This window comes from Propithecus coquereli, unplaced genomic scaffold (genome assembly GCF_000956105.1).
Source record: "Propithecus coquereli isolate 6110/MARCELLA unplaced genomic scaffold, Pcoq_1.0 Scaffold73, whole genome shotgun sequence".
NCBI lineage: Eukaryota > Metazoa > Chordata > Mammalia > Primates > Indriidae > Propithecus > Propithecus coquereli.
In genome coordinates, this window is record NW_012153396.1 from 6,247,420 (window position 1) to 6,267,912 (window position 20,493).

The 20,493-nt window shown below is 42.3% G+C and overlaps 1 protein-coding gene across 1 annotated transcript in view; it reads left to right on the forward strand.

The window, feature by feature from the left end:
* Positions 1-20,493, forward strand: part of SORCS3 (sortilin-related VPS10 domain containing receptor 3) — a 624,980-nt gene that overhangs the window by 510,380 nt on the left and 94,107 nt on the right. The window contains exons 10-13 of the mRNA XM_012661662.1: positions 4,129-4,275; positions 5,773-5,875; positions 10,730-10,806; positions 13,932-14,023. Coding sequence (XP_012517116.1) covers positions 4,129-4,275; positions 5,773-5,875; positions 10,730-10,806; positions 13,932-14,023 — 419 coding nt within the window. The remainder of the gene's footprint in view (positions 1-4,128; positions 4,276-5,772; positions 5,876-10,729; positions 10,807-13,931; positions 14,024-20,493) is intronic.

Below are 20,493 nucleotides of genomic sequence, written 5' to 3' on the forward strand. Positions count from 1 at the left end.
GAACTGGGTATCCATTTTTAAATTTGAATTTATATTGGTTAAAATTAAGTAAAATTAAAAATCAGTTTCTTAGTCCCGTAGCCAAATTAAGTAGCCATATGGCTACCGGCTACTATATTGGATTTCAAAATTGTAAACAATTTATATATTTTTTCTTATTTATCTCTCACAATATGTCTTTGTAGTAGGTCTCATTTGCCATTGTGACTATGAGATTGCAGAGAATTTATTAACTTCACTCAGATCCTACAGCTGGTGGTGCTACATTTGAAGGAATCCATGTCTGGGACAAAAAATTCAGGTTCTTCTCACTATACATTTTTTTCAAATCTTTTTTTTTTTTATTGAGGTATAATTTTTGCACAGTAGAATTTACCCTTTTTGGTATACAGTTCTATGAATTTTGATTTGTGCATACAGTTGTGTAACTACCACCACAATCAAGATACAGAACAGTTCCGTTACCCAAAATATTCCCTTTTATGACCCTCCACCCATAGTTACTGACAAACACCAATCTCATTTCTCTTTGTCTCCAGTTGTGCTTTTTCTAGAGAGTCAATGAATGGAATTATATAGTGTGTAACCTTTACAGTCTGATTTTTTTTTCCGCTTATAATAATGCATGTGAGATTCACCCATGTTGTTGAGTATATCAACAGATGTTCTCTTGATTTCTGAGTAGTATTCCACTGTGTGGATGTGCCATCATTTGTTATCCATTCACTAGCTGAAGAACATTTGGGTTTTGTCCAGTTTTGTATGATTATGAATAAAACTTCTATAAACATTCCCATGAACATAAGCTTTTGTGTCTCATGGGCAAATACTTAGGAGTAGAATTGCTGAGTTAAATGTAAGTGTATTCTTACAAGAAGCCACCAAACCGTTTCTAAAGTGTCAGGGCCACTTCGCATCCCCACCAACAATATGAGAGTTGCAGTTGCTTCACGTCTTCGTCAGCACTTGTTTTGTTTGGGGTGTGTGTGTGTGTGTGTGTGTGTGTGTTTAGCCATTCTGATAGGGACCTAGTGGTACCTCATTGTGGGTTTGATTGGCATTTCTCCAGTGACTAATTAAGTTGACCCCACTAGACTGGGATGGACAAAAGGAAACTTTCTGAGCCAGCCTCAGAGTCCTGGTCTCTGCCCACCTTACTGGCGTTTCCTTGCCTTTCCTCTCCCTGGAGCCTGCCCTCCACCCTCTGCTGTATCATGACCTTCAGTGGCCCTTCTTGGGCCAGATGGACAGCTGCTTATAGACTCCACAGGGACTTTTTCCCTGAACTGACCTTCATCGGCCCCTCACCACAGGTCCTACTCTAGGGACAGCCCAAGGCAGATCACAGTAATTGCTTTTGTCAGCAGAGCCCTGGCTTTTTTGTCCTGAGGTCCCAGGGAGGTGACCAACAGATGACCATGCCACCTGGACTCAGAGCTCTGCCAAGGGGCCTGCTGTCAGTTTCCCTCTGCACCTCAAATTGATTCCCAGAGGGAAAGTGGGCCACACAGGCCGGACACCTGGTACTGCCTTCTTCTCTTGGCACCATCACATGGTCCCCTTCTCCCTGGGCTCCTGGGACCAGCAGCAGAAGTTGTACTTGTGATTCCACACAACAGTGGGAGGAAGCATGCTTCAAGTTTATTGGATGCTAACTACCTCCTTGGATGAAGGAGAGTTAAAATACATGTCTCATTCTCCAATTCCTTTACATTGCATATAGTGAGCATAAGTAGTGTTTTATGACACTTTTGCGTCAGAAATATCTATGTACATACATGCATATATGGCTATGAGTCTTATAGGTTACAGCATAAACATATTTCTTACTTAGGTTGTAGTCAAAAAGTTTGAAAATTGTTGGCGTAGGGTACACAAAAGCAAAGCACCGTCCAAAGTTGTAGTTCATTTATACAAGACATGGAGCGAAGAAGCAATTCAGCAATAATGTAAGGGCTTTGACTATCCAAATACAAATGGGAAGTGTCCTGGTTCTTTCAGACAGGAGGGAGATTGCTGTGACATTGTGTAAAACTGCAGGAGAGATGCCTTCAGAGCTACACATAGGTTCCCTGGAAACTTTTCCTTTCTGCATCTTTTTAGTCCTCATTCTCCTGATTTTGTTCTCAGAACATATGGGATACATAGAGGATGCCCATCTGACTTGTGCAGCTCTCAGTGGGAAAATATGTAATGACCCTTCCATTTGCTAAACATGCTGGCCTAGAAGAGCATGGAGGTGGCCTGGCACAGAGACTGGTGTTTCATGCTGTGGGGCATAAAGCTGGGGGTGGGGGAGGAGCAAGAGCAGCCCCCACCCAAGCACAGTGGGATTGTAGGCCCAGGAGTCTGAGTCTGACCTGTACATTTTCTCCCAGGAAGTGGAAGCAAGGCCATGGGCACACGTTGGGGCTGTGGGTAGGGGCGGGGAGGACTAGTTTAGGAAAGTGAGTCATCGCCTGGAATTACTAGCTCAGGGTCCAGCAGATAAGGCACCAGAGAGAATGCTGAAAGGCCTCCATCAGGCAGAAGATTCTAGAGAAACCCACATTCCATTCTCTGTGAGGATTGGCAATTAGGTTCAAGAGAAACACCTCTGCAGTTGATTTTAAAGACTGAGGCAATGCGGGGCCCTCATAGCCCCTAGACAAGCATTTGAGATGCCACCCTTCCAGAAATGATCCTGTCAGCTATGAGGGCAGGGAGGGCACCTCTGGGGAAAGGCATGACTCTGACACCACTGCCCTCCCACACACACATACCTTGGCTTCTCTCCTTACCTACCCTCTGTCCAAGGCAGTAATCTAATCAATTCCATTGTTGGCCTTTTGTCAAATTCCCCTGGTGGTGTCCTTCCAGATAATTCTACTCTCCTCCTGATATTCTCTGTCCATTTCTTTGTTTGTTTATTTTTATTTGGGTTGGCATTCTCTTTCAAGGCCAATCAGGTTACTTAAAAAACCAAAAGTACTTTTTATTTCATCAACTAAATTATGCCATTAAAAAAATAAAAACACCGGCAAAGCTCTCTTCTGTGGAATGCTCCATTTTCTCCTTAGAACTGCAGTGCACCTCAGGTGGCCATGATCCCTGAAGCAGGGGAACAAATACAGTTAAAACCTTGAGATATCTGAGTATTACCCACAAAACATGCCATTTGACATATTGTTTGTACATATTTAAATGATTTGAATTGCCTTTTGGCTTTGGAACATGCTGGAACTTTTGCGGAAAGTTAAGAGAATGTTTCTTTGACATAGGACACTGTTGTTTTGTTTTAAATGGCTGTTCTCCTTGCCCAACCTGTAGAACAGAAGGAATTAAAAGTTTGAGTGGAATTTGTGCTCGCCCTAGAACCCTTCTGGGTGATAAATCTCCTTTAATCCTCTAGCTTCTTGCTTTGTGGTGATGCTCTTTTCCCTTCAAAATATCAAAGGCCTGCAAATCCCGATGCATCAGGGACACTGGCAAGAGCACTTCACATTATCTCATTGATCTTGTCAGCCAACTGGGGAAAAGAGGAGGGATAGGGCGTATTCCACCTATTTCAAAGGAACATTGGCTGAGACCCAAAGATGACACGTGAGTTACCCAAAGTCACCCAGTGAGCTCGTGACATGGAAAGAGGTAGATGCCCGGTCTCCCAGCTGGGTCTTCTGCTCAAAAATATCTACCTTACTACTAATCATGATGCCTTGACTCCCACCATTAAGGATGATCCCTTGATGCCTTGAAAACCCATCTATAAGCTCCTCCTGAGGAAAAGCACATGTTCTCTAGAAGGGGCAACTCCTTCTGTTATTATCAACAGGCCCACTTCACAGAGAATGTTAATAGTCAATTAAAGAGCAGGTCCTACAGAACTAAGGACAGAGACACATAAAGTGGGAAAAAGCAGGTGGGTAAGAGAGGGATAGGACATCTGGGGGTGGTGGTGTAGGGTACAGAGATGAACTTCTTAAACCCTTTCAGAGACCACGTGACATACAACGTTTCTCACCATGTTCTTCCCCTTCCTGTCTGTACCTCCGACATGCTGTGGAACATGCCGGGGCTTCTCTCAGGGCTCCTCCAAGCCCACAGGCGTTTTGGCCCAACATGGTTCTCCATCTCTCACCTTTTTCCTAGGTAGCAGGTATCAAAGGGATATTCCTGGCAAACAAGAAGGTGGATGACCAGGTGAAGACATACATCACTTACAACAAAGGCAGGGATTGGCGCCTACTGCAAGCTCCAGACGTGGACCTGAGAGGAAGCCCCGTGCACTGCCTGCTGGTCAGTCCCTCAGTGTCATGTGAAGTTCACAGGGCAGGCTGGTTACCTGGGGATGCTGTGTCGGGGGCTTTCTTTCATTAAGGGGACTCGGGAACTTGGCTGAACTTGGTGTTCAGTGGTCATTTCCCATAACTCCCAGGGCATTGGCCCATGGACTCAGACCCAGCCAGAGCTCAGTGGTAGTAACACCCCTGTGAACCGATGCTGACATGATGCATCGTGTCTTGTTACATGCTTGATAGATGTTCGAGTAAGCAACGGTCATCTTGGAAGCCCAGGAAAGGTCAAGCTGCAATGTCCATATGGGACAGGTAATCGGTCTCAGCATTTTCAGGGTTCTTGCTGTAAGGATTAGTGGGGGTATTGGGGCAGGCACTGTGGAAGACATGACATGTGAGATGGTATCTCTGCCCCCGTGTGCTGAAACTCCAGGTGGGGAGAAAAGACAGTTAATTAACAATTAAATCCACAACCCTCCATGTCCTCTGAATGAGGACCTATTCAAGAAACTGTCATAAGGTTCCAGAGATGGTTTTGATTCTCCTGAGCAAAAAGTTACCTTTTGTCACTTATTCAAAAAGATTTATTAACCCCTTATCATATACTAGATGCTATGTTAAAAAATGGGGATATAGTGATAAATAGGACAAACAGAGCCCTCTCCTTGTGTAGTTTTCAGCCTAATTCCATGTTATTTTGCTCTGAGTATGAGAAAGGCCGAAACGAACGGTTGCCCACCTCTAGGAACTGATCACGGCATGATCTTTTTTCCCCTCAAACATTACCTATGGCTTCATCTTATTTTCTTAACCAAATTTTCTCTTTTCTTCTGTTTCATCATCTTCTCATTTTTATTTATTGTATAGGAAGTATATGTATAAATCCCTAAACCCTTTTATAATAAGAACACCCCAGTGGGGATAAATAAATAAATACAGAACACAGACTTATATGAGTTTTAGATGATGATGTCAAATATGGTAAGTAAAATTATAAACAGGAACAAACTGCATAAAACAGGTAGAACAGAGACAATCTGGTTGAAGATGAGGGTAGAGGCCTGGGCTATTTTGTGTAGCTTTCCCTTCACTCCTCCCAGTGGTCCCTCGGAGCTCCAAGGAGAGAGTTGATGGTCAAGATCAGATGTGGGAGAAAATCCGTGTCATCCTGGAGGAGAGATGGTCAGGGAGGCTTCATAAAGCCAACTGGGAACCAGACCTTGATAGATGGGTTGGGTGAGGAGGAGAGGGGAAGGTGTTGGGTTGTGGATGGGAGCAGGGGCAGGAAATGGCTGGGAAAGGTGCCCAGGGTGACTCTGGATGTGTACACACCAGCCGTCTCAGGTGGAGATGACCCCTTCCCAAAACTAAGAGTGTAACTCATCGTCTAACACCTTTCTATTTCTGGAAGCTGAACATCTGGAAGCCCCATCTCCAGTGGCGCAGGGGTGTGTGTCTGGAGTTTCCTGGAATGAAACTATTTTCTTCTCCATTTTAGCCCTTCTGTTCCTTACACCTGCACTTGCAGCTCTCTGAAAACCCATATTCCTCAGGGAGAATCTCCAGCAAGGAGACAGCCCCAGGACTTGTGGTGGCTACAGGTAAGGAAAGCATTCCCCGGGCTTCTTCCTCACTGAGGGCTTCTAGAATAAGTTTGTCGCCTATTTTTGGACTATGGACTCATTCAGGAACTCTCTCCAGAAAATATGCAGGGTTCATAGACCCCAATGCCCATCCAAGAACCTAGGTTGCAAAGAGCTCTGGACGTTTGTAACTTCTGGGTTAATGCATCATCCCTCCATCACAGAGAAGTCCCCTGTGCTTAGCAAGAGGCCAGAGTTCCTCTCAAAGTAAACTGACTGATCAGAAAGATTGCTTATAGTAGGGAACTCATGCTTTAAGAAAACATCATATATAAACTTCCTGGCTCACCAAATATAAGTTAGGGTCCTTTTCTCTTTACACAGAGGATTCTTTACAAAGGGTTTCACCCCAGAACTGTTTTTAATCTGGAGGTCTCTGGTGCATGTTAAGGTTTGTTTACACATGATTAACCACTTGGCTGAGAGCCTGGGGCAAAGGGCAGAAAAACTTAAGGTTGCATTGTTGGAACCACTGTCCACTGAACATCCACCGGAAATGCAGATAAAGTGACTCTGAGATGAAAGTGAGAGTCTCCCGGGGGCATGTGCTCTGATTAGCGTGCGCCGGATTTGCGTACACCTTTTCAAGAATACATTGATGGCATAAATCAAGGCAGGCTTCTCACCTCCAAAGTTACAGCTCTGGTGTCGAGCAGCTTTTTGTTCTAATGAAAGCAGATAAATTCACAGTGACTTTCTGAGCTGGTACATTCTGTTTTCTCTCATCAACTCAAAGCTCTGGCTTCTGGAGTTCCTGCTCTCCCAGACATGCCTTCATTTTCAAGCTTCCAGCTCTGTGAGTTTTTAAACACTGCCAGTGACCAACCGCCCTAATCAGATTGACAGCTAGCATAGCCTTCTGGCATTTGAGTCAGCTCCTCTCAACCCCTCATGGATGGGATCCACCATGCTTAACGCCACCGGGCTCAGGGAAGCCGGGCAGTGAAACACGAGGGCAGGCTCTCTTGCTGCTCCCTGGCTTGGGGAGTGATGCCCACACTCCGTCATTTATGTGGGTTTGTCCTTCCGACTCAGGGCTTGCTATACCCCGTACCTCTCCTCAAGGCCCGCAGGAGGCCCAGGGCTAGACTAGAAGCAACACTGGAAAACAGTGATCAACAATAAAAGTTATTAATAATATTATTTGAAAGCTTACCATAAAGCCAGGCATTGTTCTATGTGGCTGAACCACTCCGATCTTCAGTGTTTTCATTGGCAAAGTGGGAATAATAGTACTAACATAATAGAATGGCAGGATTAAATGAAGCAGTGAATTTAAAATGCTTAGAACAGTGCCTAGGGCATATTGAATACTCAATATATGTTACCTGTCATCACCATTAATATTATGGAAGTTGAAACTGTTCTTCTTACTGTGGAAAAATATAATTTGTTCCCCTCCTATCTCATATGCATGTACTATGCATACAATGAAACTCAGGAACCCTGTCCTCCCACTTCCCAGGCTGAGCTCTGGGCTTCCTTTTCCTTATTGGTAAAACTAGGGTGTTTTCTACCCCGTGGCAGTGTTGTAAAAATTAGAGATGGAAGGGTGCGTCTGCAAGACCCGGCAGAATGCTTAATGCGTAGTAACGTGGGATTAATGGTGGTCGTTACTACCTGTGACCAGCATGTGCGTCTACATTAGTCTTTTAGTAAATTAACAAACATGCAGACATTAAAGATTTGTTTTTGAATTATTTTTTGTTTGCACATCAGAATTGACTGATTCCTTTTTCCTCTCCCTGTGGTAACTCTGGAAGCTTTTTGCCATGCCCTGGGACATTGGGAGGGATCTAATACAGCTGACGAGAACCCCGATGAAAAGCCAGAGCTTAATCACTGGCATGCACCTCTTCGTATCCAGCTTCTCCTTGTCCTGCTTGTCTGGTCGCATCAGGAAAATAACTATGAGGTCAGCATGAGGCATGCATGCCTTCAAGTCGCCCGGATGGAGCCTGGGCGCAGGGCTGTTTCCCACACCCATGCCTTCCACCTGCCTTCAGGTGTCAGTGACTCCTGACTGGGCTCTCCCCCTCCCCTTCCATTACCTGCTCCCACTTCCCACCTCGCACTGAGATGTTGTCCCAGGGAAGCTGCATGAATAAAAGTGTACCCTGGGGTTCATTTCTAACTCCTGTCGAGGACATCTCAGAAGGCAGTTGGGATTTCAGTCTGGAGAGTTTGGCAATTGCTTTTAGCAAGCAGAAGCACCAGGATTCTCAATGTCCTTAACACTGGGTTTCAAGCCAGTAGTAAAGACCTTGCCTCCTCATAGTGCCTTATAGCGTGCTAAGCGCTTTCCTTGCACAATGGCCCTGTGATGTAGAAACGGTGATCACTCTCCTCCTCGATTTACCGATGCAGACCAAGGGCAAATGGGAACAGGTGTCATGTCCCCACCCCCTGCAGCTGACTGTGCACTGTCTACTTCCTTCTTCACTGAGCCTTTAACCACCCTGGATGGACGACTCCTTACACTGCCATCCGAGGTGGTGAGAGAAGCATTTTTAACCCCCAGAGGACTTCAAAATTCTCTCACGTTCTCTTTTATTTTTTTCAAATGTGCTTAACTGAGGAGCAGAGAAGGATAGCACTGGGAGGAAATAAGGATAAAAGCAAGTTGTTTAAAGCTTCCCAAAAGGGCAGCGGAACCTCCATAATTTACCAGCTTGGCTGTTGGTGAGAGAAGCTCTTGTCCTTCTCCATCTCACTCCTTCCTCTCTCCCGTCACAGCGCTCACGTGGGTAACAGCCACATGTCTTTCTCCCAGCCTGGCCAGTGGCCACTTTGTCTGAGCCTCCCCAGTTCCACCATAGCCAGCAAGCCTCCCTCTTCAAATCCTCTTTCTCTGGCACCGTAACCCAAGCCCTTTCCATCAGAGATTCCCCCAGGGCCCGTAGGGACTGGGCATGTTGAAAGATCAATTTGTCCTAGATACATGTTTTCTGTCCCTTCTTCTGGAAACCAACTTTCTGGTCCCTGTGATCAATAGTATTTCTTTCAGAGCTCCTTTCAATTGATAGAAGGTATTTTAAAAAGTAGACTTCACTGTAGCCTTGGGGGTCTTACCACCATAAAGCCCCTGAGCCAGTCTAGTTAAGCTTTAAAAGAGAAGCTGAAGATGTTTGCAGAATTTCTAAGAAGGATAAGAGGTGATAAGCTATATCCTTAGAAGCCATACCAGGGATGGCAGATACTCCGCTCTGGGCTGACTGGGCTCCTGAGTCCCTCTCTCTCTACCACCCTTGGTAGACATTAGCGGTTCACCACATTCTATTCTGTTGAAATCACATCTGGCTTCTGAATCCTTCTTAGCACAATGCTCCAGGTTAGCACAACCACCAAATGACTTGAGTTGGCATTCTTTTCCCCATCCCTCTTTAATGTCTTCACCTATGTCTCCTACAGCCTATATTTGTGGAGTTGAATTCCAAATGCCAGATGGATCGCCATGGATCTCTACCCCAGCCTCTCCCCACTCCTCACACCTACTGCCTGAGCCCAGGGGTTATTTTTAGAAGCCTAAGTATCCAAACAAGTTGGCTAGCTGTATTCTCACCGATGTTGATGGGAGCTTGACAAGCTGTAGCCTGGCGTTAATTTCTCATTTTGAAGCATTAAATGTCAGGAGCTCAATTAACATTTTCATTATTGCATTTTTATTGTGCTCTTATTTAGGCTACAGATGTGTGGGCCAACATTCTCTTCCTGCTATTTTTAAAGAAAAATATCAGCTAATATGACAAACTCTTACATGTTTGGGGTACCTTCCTGGTTTTCGGTACCTCCCCAAGTGCACAGCCACATTGGAACGTGATTCAATCATTTGTTTGCTCATTTATTCAGCTGATCAACACATAAGTGCACATATAAGAATAACATTCTACAATTATTTATTGAGCACTAACTATTAGGTTGGGGACATTGTTCTAGGCTCTGAGAAGGGGGCTTTCCATTGGGGAAATTAAGGCGATATAGATGGGCTAAAAATCTTGACCACTTTCTTTTTAATAAGTGTAAGCACAAGGTAATGAAGTGCAAAGGGAAGAAAAAGAAGGGCAAAGAGAAGAGGAGAGTGTGAAAGGATGGAGACAGTAAGTGTTGGTTGGTTTAGGTGTAAACCAGGTGACTTCTTTTCCTGCTATGCTTGATGTCCATGGTGTGCTAAGTGTGGTCATCTTATTCTGGATACTTTATATTATAATTTAGATTACATAGTCTGTACCATTGGGTCACTCAACTGTCTGACATTCAAGGGACATGTTGTTAAGTTCAGGTTTCAAACATGCACACAGACACATATCCATGAACTTACCCCTTCTTTCTCTTCCTTCCTCCCTCTCTCTCTCTCTCTCTCTCTCTCTCACACACACACACACACACACACACACACACACACACACATTTTTCTTAGGCTAAAATTATACCTGAGGAGTAAGGGGCCCCTATGCCCAGCTTCTCCATGAGCATCTACTCTTCTACTCTTTGCTCCCTTCAGGGGACACCTGTCAAGAGGAATTTATGAGATTATTGGTACACAGAGTGCATAATTCAAGAGACCCAAGCTAATCGATATTGTCTTTGAGTCTTACCATTTAAAGATGCATTCTTGTCATATTATTTGATTTTTTTCCTGTATTGGGTTTTTCTTCCTGCTGGGTTTTTGATATGACACCAAGAAAGAGACTGCACAAATCAACTGTAGACATCACTTGGAAAACCTGTACCCTCTGCTACCCCGTCCCCAACCCTTAGCACACCTAACCTATAAACTGCCTGACAATGTCAAATGGTCTGCTTACGTTTCAGGCAACATTGGTCCGGAGCTCTCATATACAGATATTGGTGTCTTCATCTCCTCCGATGGGGGCAACACATGGAGACAGGTAACTGCGATGCTTTAGGAACAGGGAGGAGGCATTTAAAATGAGTTCTGCCAACATCTCCCCTTCCTAGAGATTCTCAGAATCATTATGACTTTGTGGTTTCAAAACATTAAGAAGCAGCTGTTCAGTTTGGTCCATTTGGCTGGTAGATTAAAAGGGCCGTGGGGTAAGATGAGAAGAGCACTGGGCAGGGAATAGGAAGAACTAGAATCTTCCCAGTTCATTTGTTCTTTCCTTCCACAATATGTATGTACTGGCCCCAGATGCTAAGTACTGTGCTGGTTGTTGGGGAGACAACTGATAAAATTGTCTTTATCACTAACGTGCCAAGGGTTTTTGGCAAGCAGATCCCTTCACCTTTCTGGATTTATTTTTTTTAGCTACAAAATAAGAGGATTAGAACATTAAAGCTGACAGAACTATGGAAATTGGTGGTTGTTTATGTTTTGTGTAGACTCAGTCTTAAGTAAGTATTGAACAGCTTAATAGATATATGACTACTTGAAAAATTAATTCAATTTTACATTTATGGCAATGCTGTCCAATAGAACTTTCAGTGACGATGGAAATGTTCTTTATCTGTGCTGCCCCATGCAGCTATGGAGCACTTGAATTATGACAGAGGAACTGACTTTTACATTTTATTTATTTTAATTAATTTAAATTTAAATAGTCTCATGTGGCTACTGTATTGGACAACATAGATTTATACAGTGTCAACTAGGTGCTGGGCGAAAACCTCAAGAGGCAATTGAATATGTTGGAGTCCCTTTCCTCAAGGAGCTCAAAATTAAATAGAGGAAATGGGTTCATAAATAACTAACTGTAGTTCAGGGTGATAGCATTATTTTTGTGGCATTATTAGCATGCAGACAGAAGGGAGGAATTGGTCCTGCTAAGGAAACTGGGAAAGACTTCACAAGAGGTGACATTTCACTGAATCTCAAGGGTGAGATAGTTTCTACCTGGGGAAGACAAATGAAAAGCACTGAGTATCTTGATGGTAAAGGTGATGTCACCATCTGACAGATATCACTATCTGAAATCTAGCTGGACAAGTTCCTGTTTGGATCCTTTAGTGAAGACTATCATCACCATCACCAATATCACCCCCATTGCCACCACTGTCATCACTATCACTATTTAAAAAAATTGCCAAGCACCTACCAGACACAAGCAACTATTTCAAGTACTACAAGGTATACAGTGAAGATTAAGTCGAGGTTCCTACCCACAAGACCACAATCAGGTGGATGGGGAACAGACACAAGAAAGATCATACCTTCAAAATATAAGGTAAACTATTGCAAGTGCCAAAGGAGGCTGGAAGCTGGGATGCAAATTTGTCTGGTACAAAAACTCTCAGCAGACAAACCATTGTCCCTAGACCTCAAGAAATGGCTCACCTGGCCAGGCAGCCACTGTAACATTATTTCTCAGTGTTGTCACTACTTTAGTTTCTTTCTCCCTTTCCCAAACAACTAAGGATTCCACTTTCCACTCCAGTGCTGTCCCATGCAAAAGCGGTGGTCAGAATGGTAATACCAAGAGGAAAGTATGAGGATAACATCTCCCTTCTCCCCGTGCCGAGACTCTTCTCTTGTTCCTCATCCTTAGGCTTCAATCCAGCATCTCCAGCATGTGGCTTATCACAGAGCCAACCTTTAAGCTCTGCAGAGAAAAGCCTAGCACTGCAGGTCACAGCCTATGTTTATATCCAAAGTGTAAGTGAATCGCCCTTAGGTCCTTTCTGCATTGAGACTCACCATTAGGTGGGACATTTTTCTTTTCTTTAAAGGTAAATGAGGAAAAATACCCAAGGTGTTTAGGGCTGAGAAACTATTTACTTTTTCTCTATAGCAGGGATCCCCAATCTGTGGTGAGTTGTATAATTATTTCATTATGTATTACAATGTAATAATAATAGAAATAAAGTGCACAATAAATGTAGTGTGCTTGTATCATCCCAAAACCATCCCCCCCCACCCCTCCACCTTGGTCCATGGAAAAATTGTCTTCCATGGAAACAGTCCCTGGTGCCAAAAAGGTTGGGGACCACTGCTCTATAGTGTTCCCTGGAGCATATATGCAGGATGCCCCATTCCTCCTGCTCATTCCCCTCTTAAATCTGCCTGTATCCTTATCCCCTTCTTGCCCTCTTCACTTAATCCACCATCCCAACCTCTCTATCTAGGCTGCAAGAGTCACCATCAACAGTTAAGTGCTGGAGGAATTCTCCAAGCCTACTTTCCTCTAGAAGTCTAAAGAAACCCTCTACTGGTTACTTCTCTGCTGGAGAAATGTTTTTCCTGTTAGAAGTTGGAGATATGAAAGTCATACTTGGGATAAGCATTGATATAAGTGAGATTAAGTCTGAAGTTCTTTGACTCGGAGCCTTGTATCATCATTGGTGCTTAGAAAATGCCTATGGGTAGATGGATGGATAAATGGATCACTGAATAAGTGAATGAGTGAGTAGATGGATGAATAGATAATGGATGACTAGATGAATCAAAGAATTAATAACTTTAGTTTCCTGGAAATTCTGTGTTCTAATGAGCATATAGAGTAGTACTCCACAGGCACCAAGCTTAGGTCTTCATCCAACTTGCAGGGAGGTGGTGGCTCAGTCTAAGTATTCAGTTATCAGGTATACCATAGTGTCTAGGGAAATCATCTTTTATGTTCCTAGATAATTTTTAAACGACACTATAAGACACAGACCATATATAAATTAGCAAAATTCTGAATAGATGATGAGGAAGAGAGAGCTGAGTAGTTAACTTACTAAGACAAAAAGATGGGGAAGTTTCTTTGAAGTCATACTTTCTTTGAGTTTTCTAGTTGAGCATGCACCTTGTGGCCTCACCTTCATATAGCATGCTGGTTCACAGTACTAGTGGAAGGAGTCCTGCAAATGCAATTTGAGTGGCCTAGGGAGAGTTATTTGTTCTTTGTGAGCCCATTTCCTCATCTATCAAATGGAGATAATACTTGCCAAACTATCTGATAGGGTTGTTGGAAGGCTCAGAATCCAGATGAAACAATGTATGTGAAAGACTGTAAGCTGTTAAACACTATGCAAATGTAAGGTGTTGCCATGATTGTTGTTGTTGTTGTTCCAGATCTTTGATGAAGAGTACAATGTCTGGTTCCTAGACTGGGGTGGCGCCCTCGTGGCCATGAAACACACACCTCTGCCAGTCAGGCATTTGTGGTAAGGACAGTTCCCTACCCTACTAATGAGCAGTGTTTTAGCGAAGAGAGTTTTGCCAAGTTATTCTGCATGGTTTCTTACCCATTCATCCATTTCCTGATCCATTTATTTATCCATCTATCCATCCATCTGATATCCTTTACATCATATAACTCATAGGTGGTACGGCCAGATCATTCAGACGGGGGAGTGTAATGAAGGGGGCGGGTGGTAGGAATGGGTGGTCAGATGAAACAGAAAGGAGCGGGAAGGACCTGTGAATCCAAGTAGCCAAGATTAGGAATCCAAAATAGGAGAGTTGGAAATTGCTGCAAGAGAAGGGTTAGGTATATGTACTAGATATTGAGTTCAGGTTTAGAAAAGTTGAGTTTGTAATTCTTATGAATATTCCAACAGAGATGACCATTAGTTTTCAGATATATTCATCTGAAGATCAGGGTGGAGGTCTGGGCTGACAGCTTAGAGTTGGAGTCATTAACCACTAGGTGGTAGTTAAAGCTATGGTAGTGGGCTCACTGCCCCATGAGAGTGGGTACAACAAGGAGAAACTAGGGACTGCTATGGAACCCTGCTGAAAACCAATATGCGGACTGGAAGAAGAAATTATGGGACAGACTGCAGAGAAATGGGCAAAAAGATAGACACTCTGGGGAAATGTTTTCCTGGATGCTGCAGGAAGGGGTGATCCACAGCATTACTTCCATGATCAAATCAAGTCAGTTACGGAGTGAAAAACTGTCTAGGATTAAGCAATATACAAGGTCATTGGTGCTTTGTCAGCGTAGATTTAAAACAGAAGTGGGGTTGAAAGTCAGACTGTAATAGATCTAGAAATGAATGAGTGACCGAATGAATGATCAGCAATGAAATGAAGTAGAGACAGTACAGATTATTCTTCTCAAGAAAGTAGCTTATGGGATAGAGCTGAGAGTGTGTGCAAGACCTTCAGTGAGGACAAAGAACTGAGGGAGAATATGTGATGATGATGACGATTTCTTGCTGTTGTGTTATGTTTCTGGCAAGGGATGGATGAGTCTTATGTGCGTTTATTCATATCCTTAAGGGAAATAATTCTGGGCTTAAGATTCAGCAGAGGGAATATTTGGAGGTGGAGGATATGCTATCTAGCGTAAAATTGGTGTGATTTGTCATGGGCAGGGCAATGGACCCTGGCTTAACTACCAGGTCCTTGATTTGGGAGATCAACACTTTGAGAGTAAGAATTTTACTGGGAAGCATCAGATTCTAATCAGGAAAAGGCATAGGATTCTCTAATGCCAAATCCAAGCTTCAGCCATCTTGGCAAGCACTTAAGAAGGTTTCTCTCAGTTTGGCCATTTTAGGTGAAACCATGTGAAATTGCCATTTTCAGGACAAAAATGGTCCAATATTGTCAGTTTCTTAAAGCTCAACCTAGCATGAAGTAAAATAGTTATACTTACCACTATATCATTTTACAGAGAGATTGTGATAATAAACTTTGCATGGAGCCATTTGTAAGAAAAGGTCTCTACCAGCCCAACGACGAGCTTGGAAAAGTTCCCAATGTAATTGTTTATTATTATTTTATTGCGGATTATGTATTTTTTTGTAATATCAGAAGACGGGAATTACTTGATATTAATAATAGTCAGCACTTATTGAGGGATTATTATATTCCAGGCACTGTTATAAACCATTTACCTGAATTACCTAATTTCATTCCTGAACCACCCCTATGTACAAGGGTACTTTTCTTTTAATCACACGCTCATAGTGGCATCAAAATGCGGATATATTAAATACCTTGCTCAAGTCTACACAGGAGTGTTCCTGGCAGCACCAAGTTGGGTTTCTGTCATGTTTACTCTTCCATTTTAACTGCTAATTTTCTAGATACTGTAAAGAGCACACAGAGGCATATGACATGGTCCCGGGGAGATCATAGTGGAGATAAGTCTAAGCAGTCCACGCATCGCTAGAAATCCAAGAAATGTCTGCTAAGGGATGCTGGCTGTGTGGACTGCTGAAAGTAAGGGGGTCTTCCTGCAGCAGGTGGCATGAGGGCTGATCTTTGAAGGTAGGATGCCAGGAGTTATAGAAGAAGTGGGAGGCAAACCAGGGCAAGAGAAAACTCTGACCAAAGCTTGGAATTCTAGAAATGTACTCTCAGGGAAGGCAGCTTGAGTCTTAAAAAAAGAGTTTATTTTTAAACAAGAAAGGCCCCATTTCTTAGCCCCCACCATTATGTTCTATCTAAATTTCAATAAAAACTCCCATCTGAATCTCAATAAAAGAATCGATAAATGCCCTGCAGACAGATGTAGCTGGACAGGTTTCTTCCCTGGAAGTCCTGGGAAAGGGGGGTAGCAACCCCACCTTACACTTGACTTTCACTTTTCTGCTCTTTCTCTTTGATTATTGTAGGGACCTAGACCTACTTAATTGAGAAGTTTTCTTGTGCTAAGGAAAGTAGGAGTTTGTTGTTGCTGTTTCCTTTTGGTGGTAGAAGAGGACAGTATATTTGGTGTGGAAGGAATGCATGGAACAGAGGATTTTGGTTTTGTAAAATCTTAGCTTCCTTCCATCTGATTGTTCAGTCTGGTCTGCATTGGTTTCTCTCCAGAGACCTCACTTCCAAAAGGAGTGCTAGTCTGGGAATACCTGGAGAGAAGCCATCCAAGTTGGGAAAATTATTCAGTATTCACTTAGGAATATACATATAGAGTCAACTCATGCCTCTCAAAGTAATCAATACAAAGTTTGAGTTTTCCCTTCTTCCATGTAATATCACTTTTCTTGGTAAAATATTTGTAGAGCTCAGAAAAAAATAGCTGCATTCCCAGTGAATTCCTTCTTATCTACTCCAACATAGAAAGCATTAAAGATGATTTTTCATGGTAAGCTTTTGAGATGGTATTACCTCCATTTAAAGGATGTTGACACTGTGATTTGTCACGAATGCTACAAATATTACTCTGAACTTGGACAGGTTCCATGATTTCTACTTACTTGCTTGTCTAGGAATGCCATTCTCTGAAACAATCCCTGCAAATAGTTAAATGCCAGCTATTGAGTATGTGTGTTAGAAAACAACAACAACAAGCTCATTTAGGAATTCTTTGCACTTCTCTTTCAAAGGCTAAGTGAATATTTTGTAAGGGCTTGACCATATCATTATCATCAATGTTTCCTTATGAAATTGTTGACTGATTTTTGTCTCCTGCTTATGAGATGTAAGCTTTTGAAACTCAAAGGCAGCTTTTTCTTCACCAACAGCTTCTAATTAAGCCACAACCTTCAAAGTAAACAAATAATCTCATTTTAAGAGGAAGAAAGGTTAGGTAATCAGTTTGTTGTTATTTTCTTTGTAGATCTCAGATTGACATTTTTTATACAGATGTATGTGTGTGTATGTGTGTGTGTATGTGTGTGTATGTGTGTGTGTGTGCACACAAAGGAAAAGACACCAGCTTACCCATTCTCACACACGGTTACAGTGGCTCTCAGATTTAAATAATAGCTACATTGCCTTTCAGAGAAAATAGGAGTCATAATTGAAAAGCTGGGGAGACTTTAGCTAGGCTAACAAGGCATGCTGTTTCCTACAAATTGAAATGATAGGTAGCTAGATAGGCATGAAGACAAAACAGCATACAAATGAACCGCTCTGTTCATGACCATGTACATTTGGATGCACAGAGATTAGAACCTAAGTGCTATTGCAGGTGACCTCTCCACCCAGTATTACCTTTGTACCTTAGAAGCATTAGAGCAAAATGAAGAATGGACCCTCAGTGCATACAGAGCTCTAATGAAAATTCACAATAGACAGAGCACCTAATGGGCAGGTAGACAGGGGTGTGACCATGCTCAGCCCTAAAGAGCTGTCAGTGTCTCTCAATGGGATGTTCTTGGAAACAGAAAACATCACCTGGCCTTTTGTGTTCCTTTGTTCTTCTGTAAATGGTCGTGTGGGGACTAGCATTTTGTTCAGAGAAACATTCATGTGAAAACAATAGTTCCAACCAATACATGCCTCTTAGGAGCAAAAGTGCATGTACTATTATGAAGAACCCCCAGGTGGCTAAAATGCCACCACCTCATGCATTTGGGATAAAATGAAATGGAGCAATACACCTCACAAAAGGGAGGAACATTGATTCTCAATGACCATTATAGCTCTCTCTCTCTCTGTGCCAGAGACTTCTGGGGAGAACTCAGGTTGTTTAGAGGATTCTATTCCTTTTAATTTATCTCATTCCAATATCATAGTCATAGACACATGGAGTAGGAGAAGTTCCTGGAAGTCGTATAATCTAGTGTTATACGTGGTATGGCAGATACTTTGGTGACATCCTGCAGGGTCACCCACCTCACTTCACACGAGTACCGCAGTGCTAATCAACTTACAATGCCCAAGAGAGGGAGTTCTCATTTGTACAATGGCTTTAGTTGTTGGAAAGATTGTTTTTCATGCTGAGCAATAGTGACTCTACTTGTAATTTCTGCCCATTGACCCCTATTCTGCTTCCTAGATCAATGCAGAATAAATCTGTTCCAGAATTAGGCATGACTTTTAGAATGGCATTGCTGGAAAGAACCTCAAGCTATTTCTTTTTCTGGGCTTTCTAAGTTCTCGGAAGTAATCATATAAGCAACTCAAAACAGATTTTATCCATTTATTTATCTATTATGCACATATGCATTGAGCATATACTATTTATCTAGCATTAGAATAGGGGTTGGAATATACTATTGAAAGACAATGTGCTTGGGATCTTAAATTCTTATGCACAAATATTTGACTATTCCTTTTAGAAGAGTCACAAGATTGGAAATCTTTTCTCCCTTATTCTATCTATTTTTTTTTTTTTTTTTGAGACAGAGTCTCACTCTCTTGCCTGGGGTGAGTGCCGTGGCCTCAGCCTAGCTCACAGCAACCTCAAACTCCTGGGCTCAAGCAATCCTACTGTCTCAGCCTCCCAAGTAGCTGGGACTACAGGCATGCGCCACCATGCCCGGCTAATTTTTTCTGTATATATTTTTAGCTGTCCAATTAATTTCTTTCTATTTTTGGTAGAGACGGGGTCTCGCTCCTGCTCAGGCTGGTCTCGAACTCCTGAACTCAGAACGATCCGCCCGCCTCGGCCTCCCGGAGTGCTAGGATTACAGGCGTGAGCCACTGCGCCCGGCCTATTTTTTAAAATTAATAGTTCCATGTGTCCAAATATATAAGGTCTGTCCAGAAAGTATCTGGCCATTGTTAATATAATGAAAACATATTACATGGCTGGATACTTTCTGGAAAGACCTCATATTCCCTTTGATTTATCCATTGGCATTACTGTTTTTGGTAGTCAACAAATAGGGCTTTAAAAACATTTGGAAACTTTCTCATTACAAAAATTAAAATTCAATGGTAATTAATTCAGTTCTTTTTCCCTAAACTATCTATACAATTCATATATTTCTAGAGCAATTTGTTTTACCTTCAATCACATCGATTGTCAGTTTATCTACAAAAATTTTATCAATGTTTATAACTGAACATAGTATTTAGAATCTGGTAGAAGGATAATATCTTCTCTTATGCTTATAATATATCTGTGAGCACACACTAGACTCAGTGGCGTGGTTACCTCTTATGATAGTGCCATTGCTGGAAAGTATTTTACTTGTGATTGACAATGACTCCACTTTCTTTTCAGCTTGAACGTATTTCATCAGCTAATCTTTCTCCGGTTGTGGGCTTGGGTTTTTTGTTTGTTTTTTGTATTAAGAATTCTGCTTTATGTTGGCTCTACCTTATAAGTGACTTCTAGATTTACATCCCCAGTTATGATCAGAAATCCAGATTCGTTTATCCAAAAATCTTCTTAATAATGTCATAATATAGAAGTGCCCAAAGCATCTAAATATTGACATGAGACTGAGACAAATGGATAAACAAAAAGCTTTGCTTCTCCTGCTCTTCCCATTTCCCTCTCTCAATTGTTTAATCCTCCCAAAGTCAATATTTTCCATGATTTTTCTTTGCTCATGCAATATATATACATTCTGTCAGCAAATCTGATTGATTCACTGCTAGAAATATCCTGAATCTTTCCATGTCTTTCTTTCTCCACTAGTATAACTAAAGCCCTATCTTTCACTTGATCTCTTAAATTACCACCTCCCTCCCCTACCCCTCAACTCATTTCTTTGCATCCACTTTGGGTCTTGACAATCCATTTACCACAGACAATTAAAAATGTCTTTAAAAGTTTAAATCAAATTATCTCTCTCCCATTTCAACTGGAAACAAGGTCCTTCATGATCTGGTTTCTGCCTTATTTTCTGATTTCATTTCCTTCTACTGATTCCCTTTCACACTAAGCTACATATATTGACTGTCTTTCTGTCCTTCCCATAGAGCATCTTCATTTCACATTAGATCTTTCCTCTGCAATAACTTTCCCCTGGATCTTTACCCATCTAGTCTCTTATTA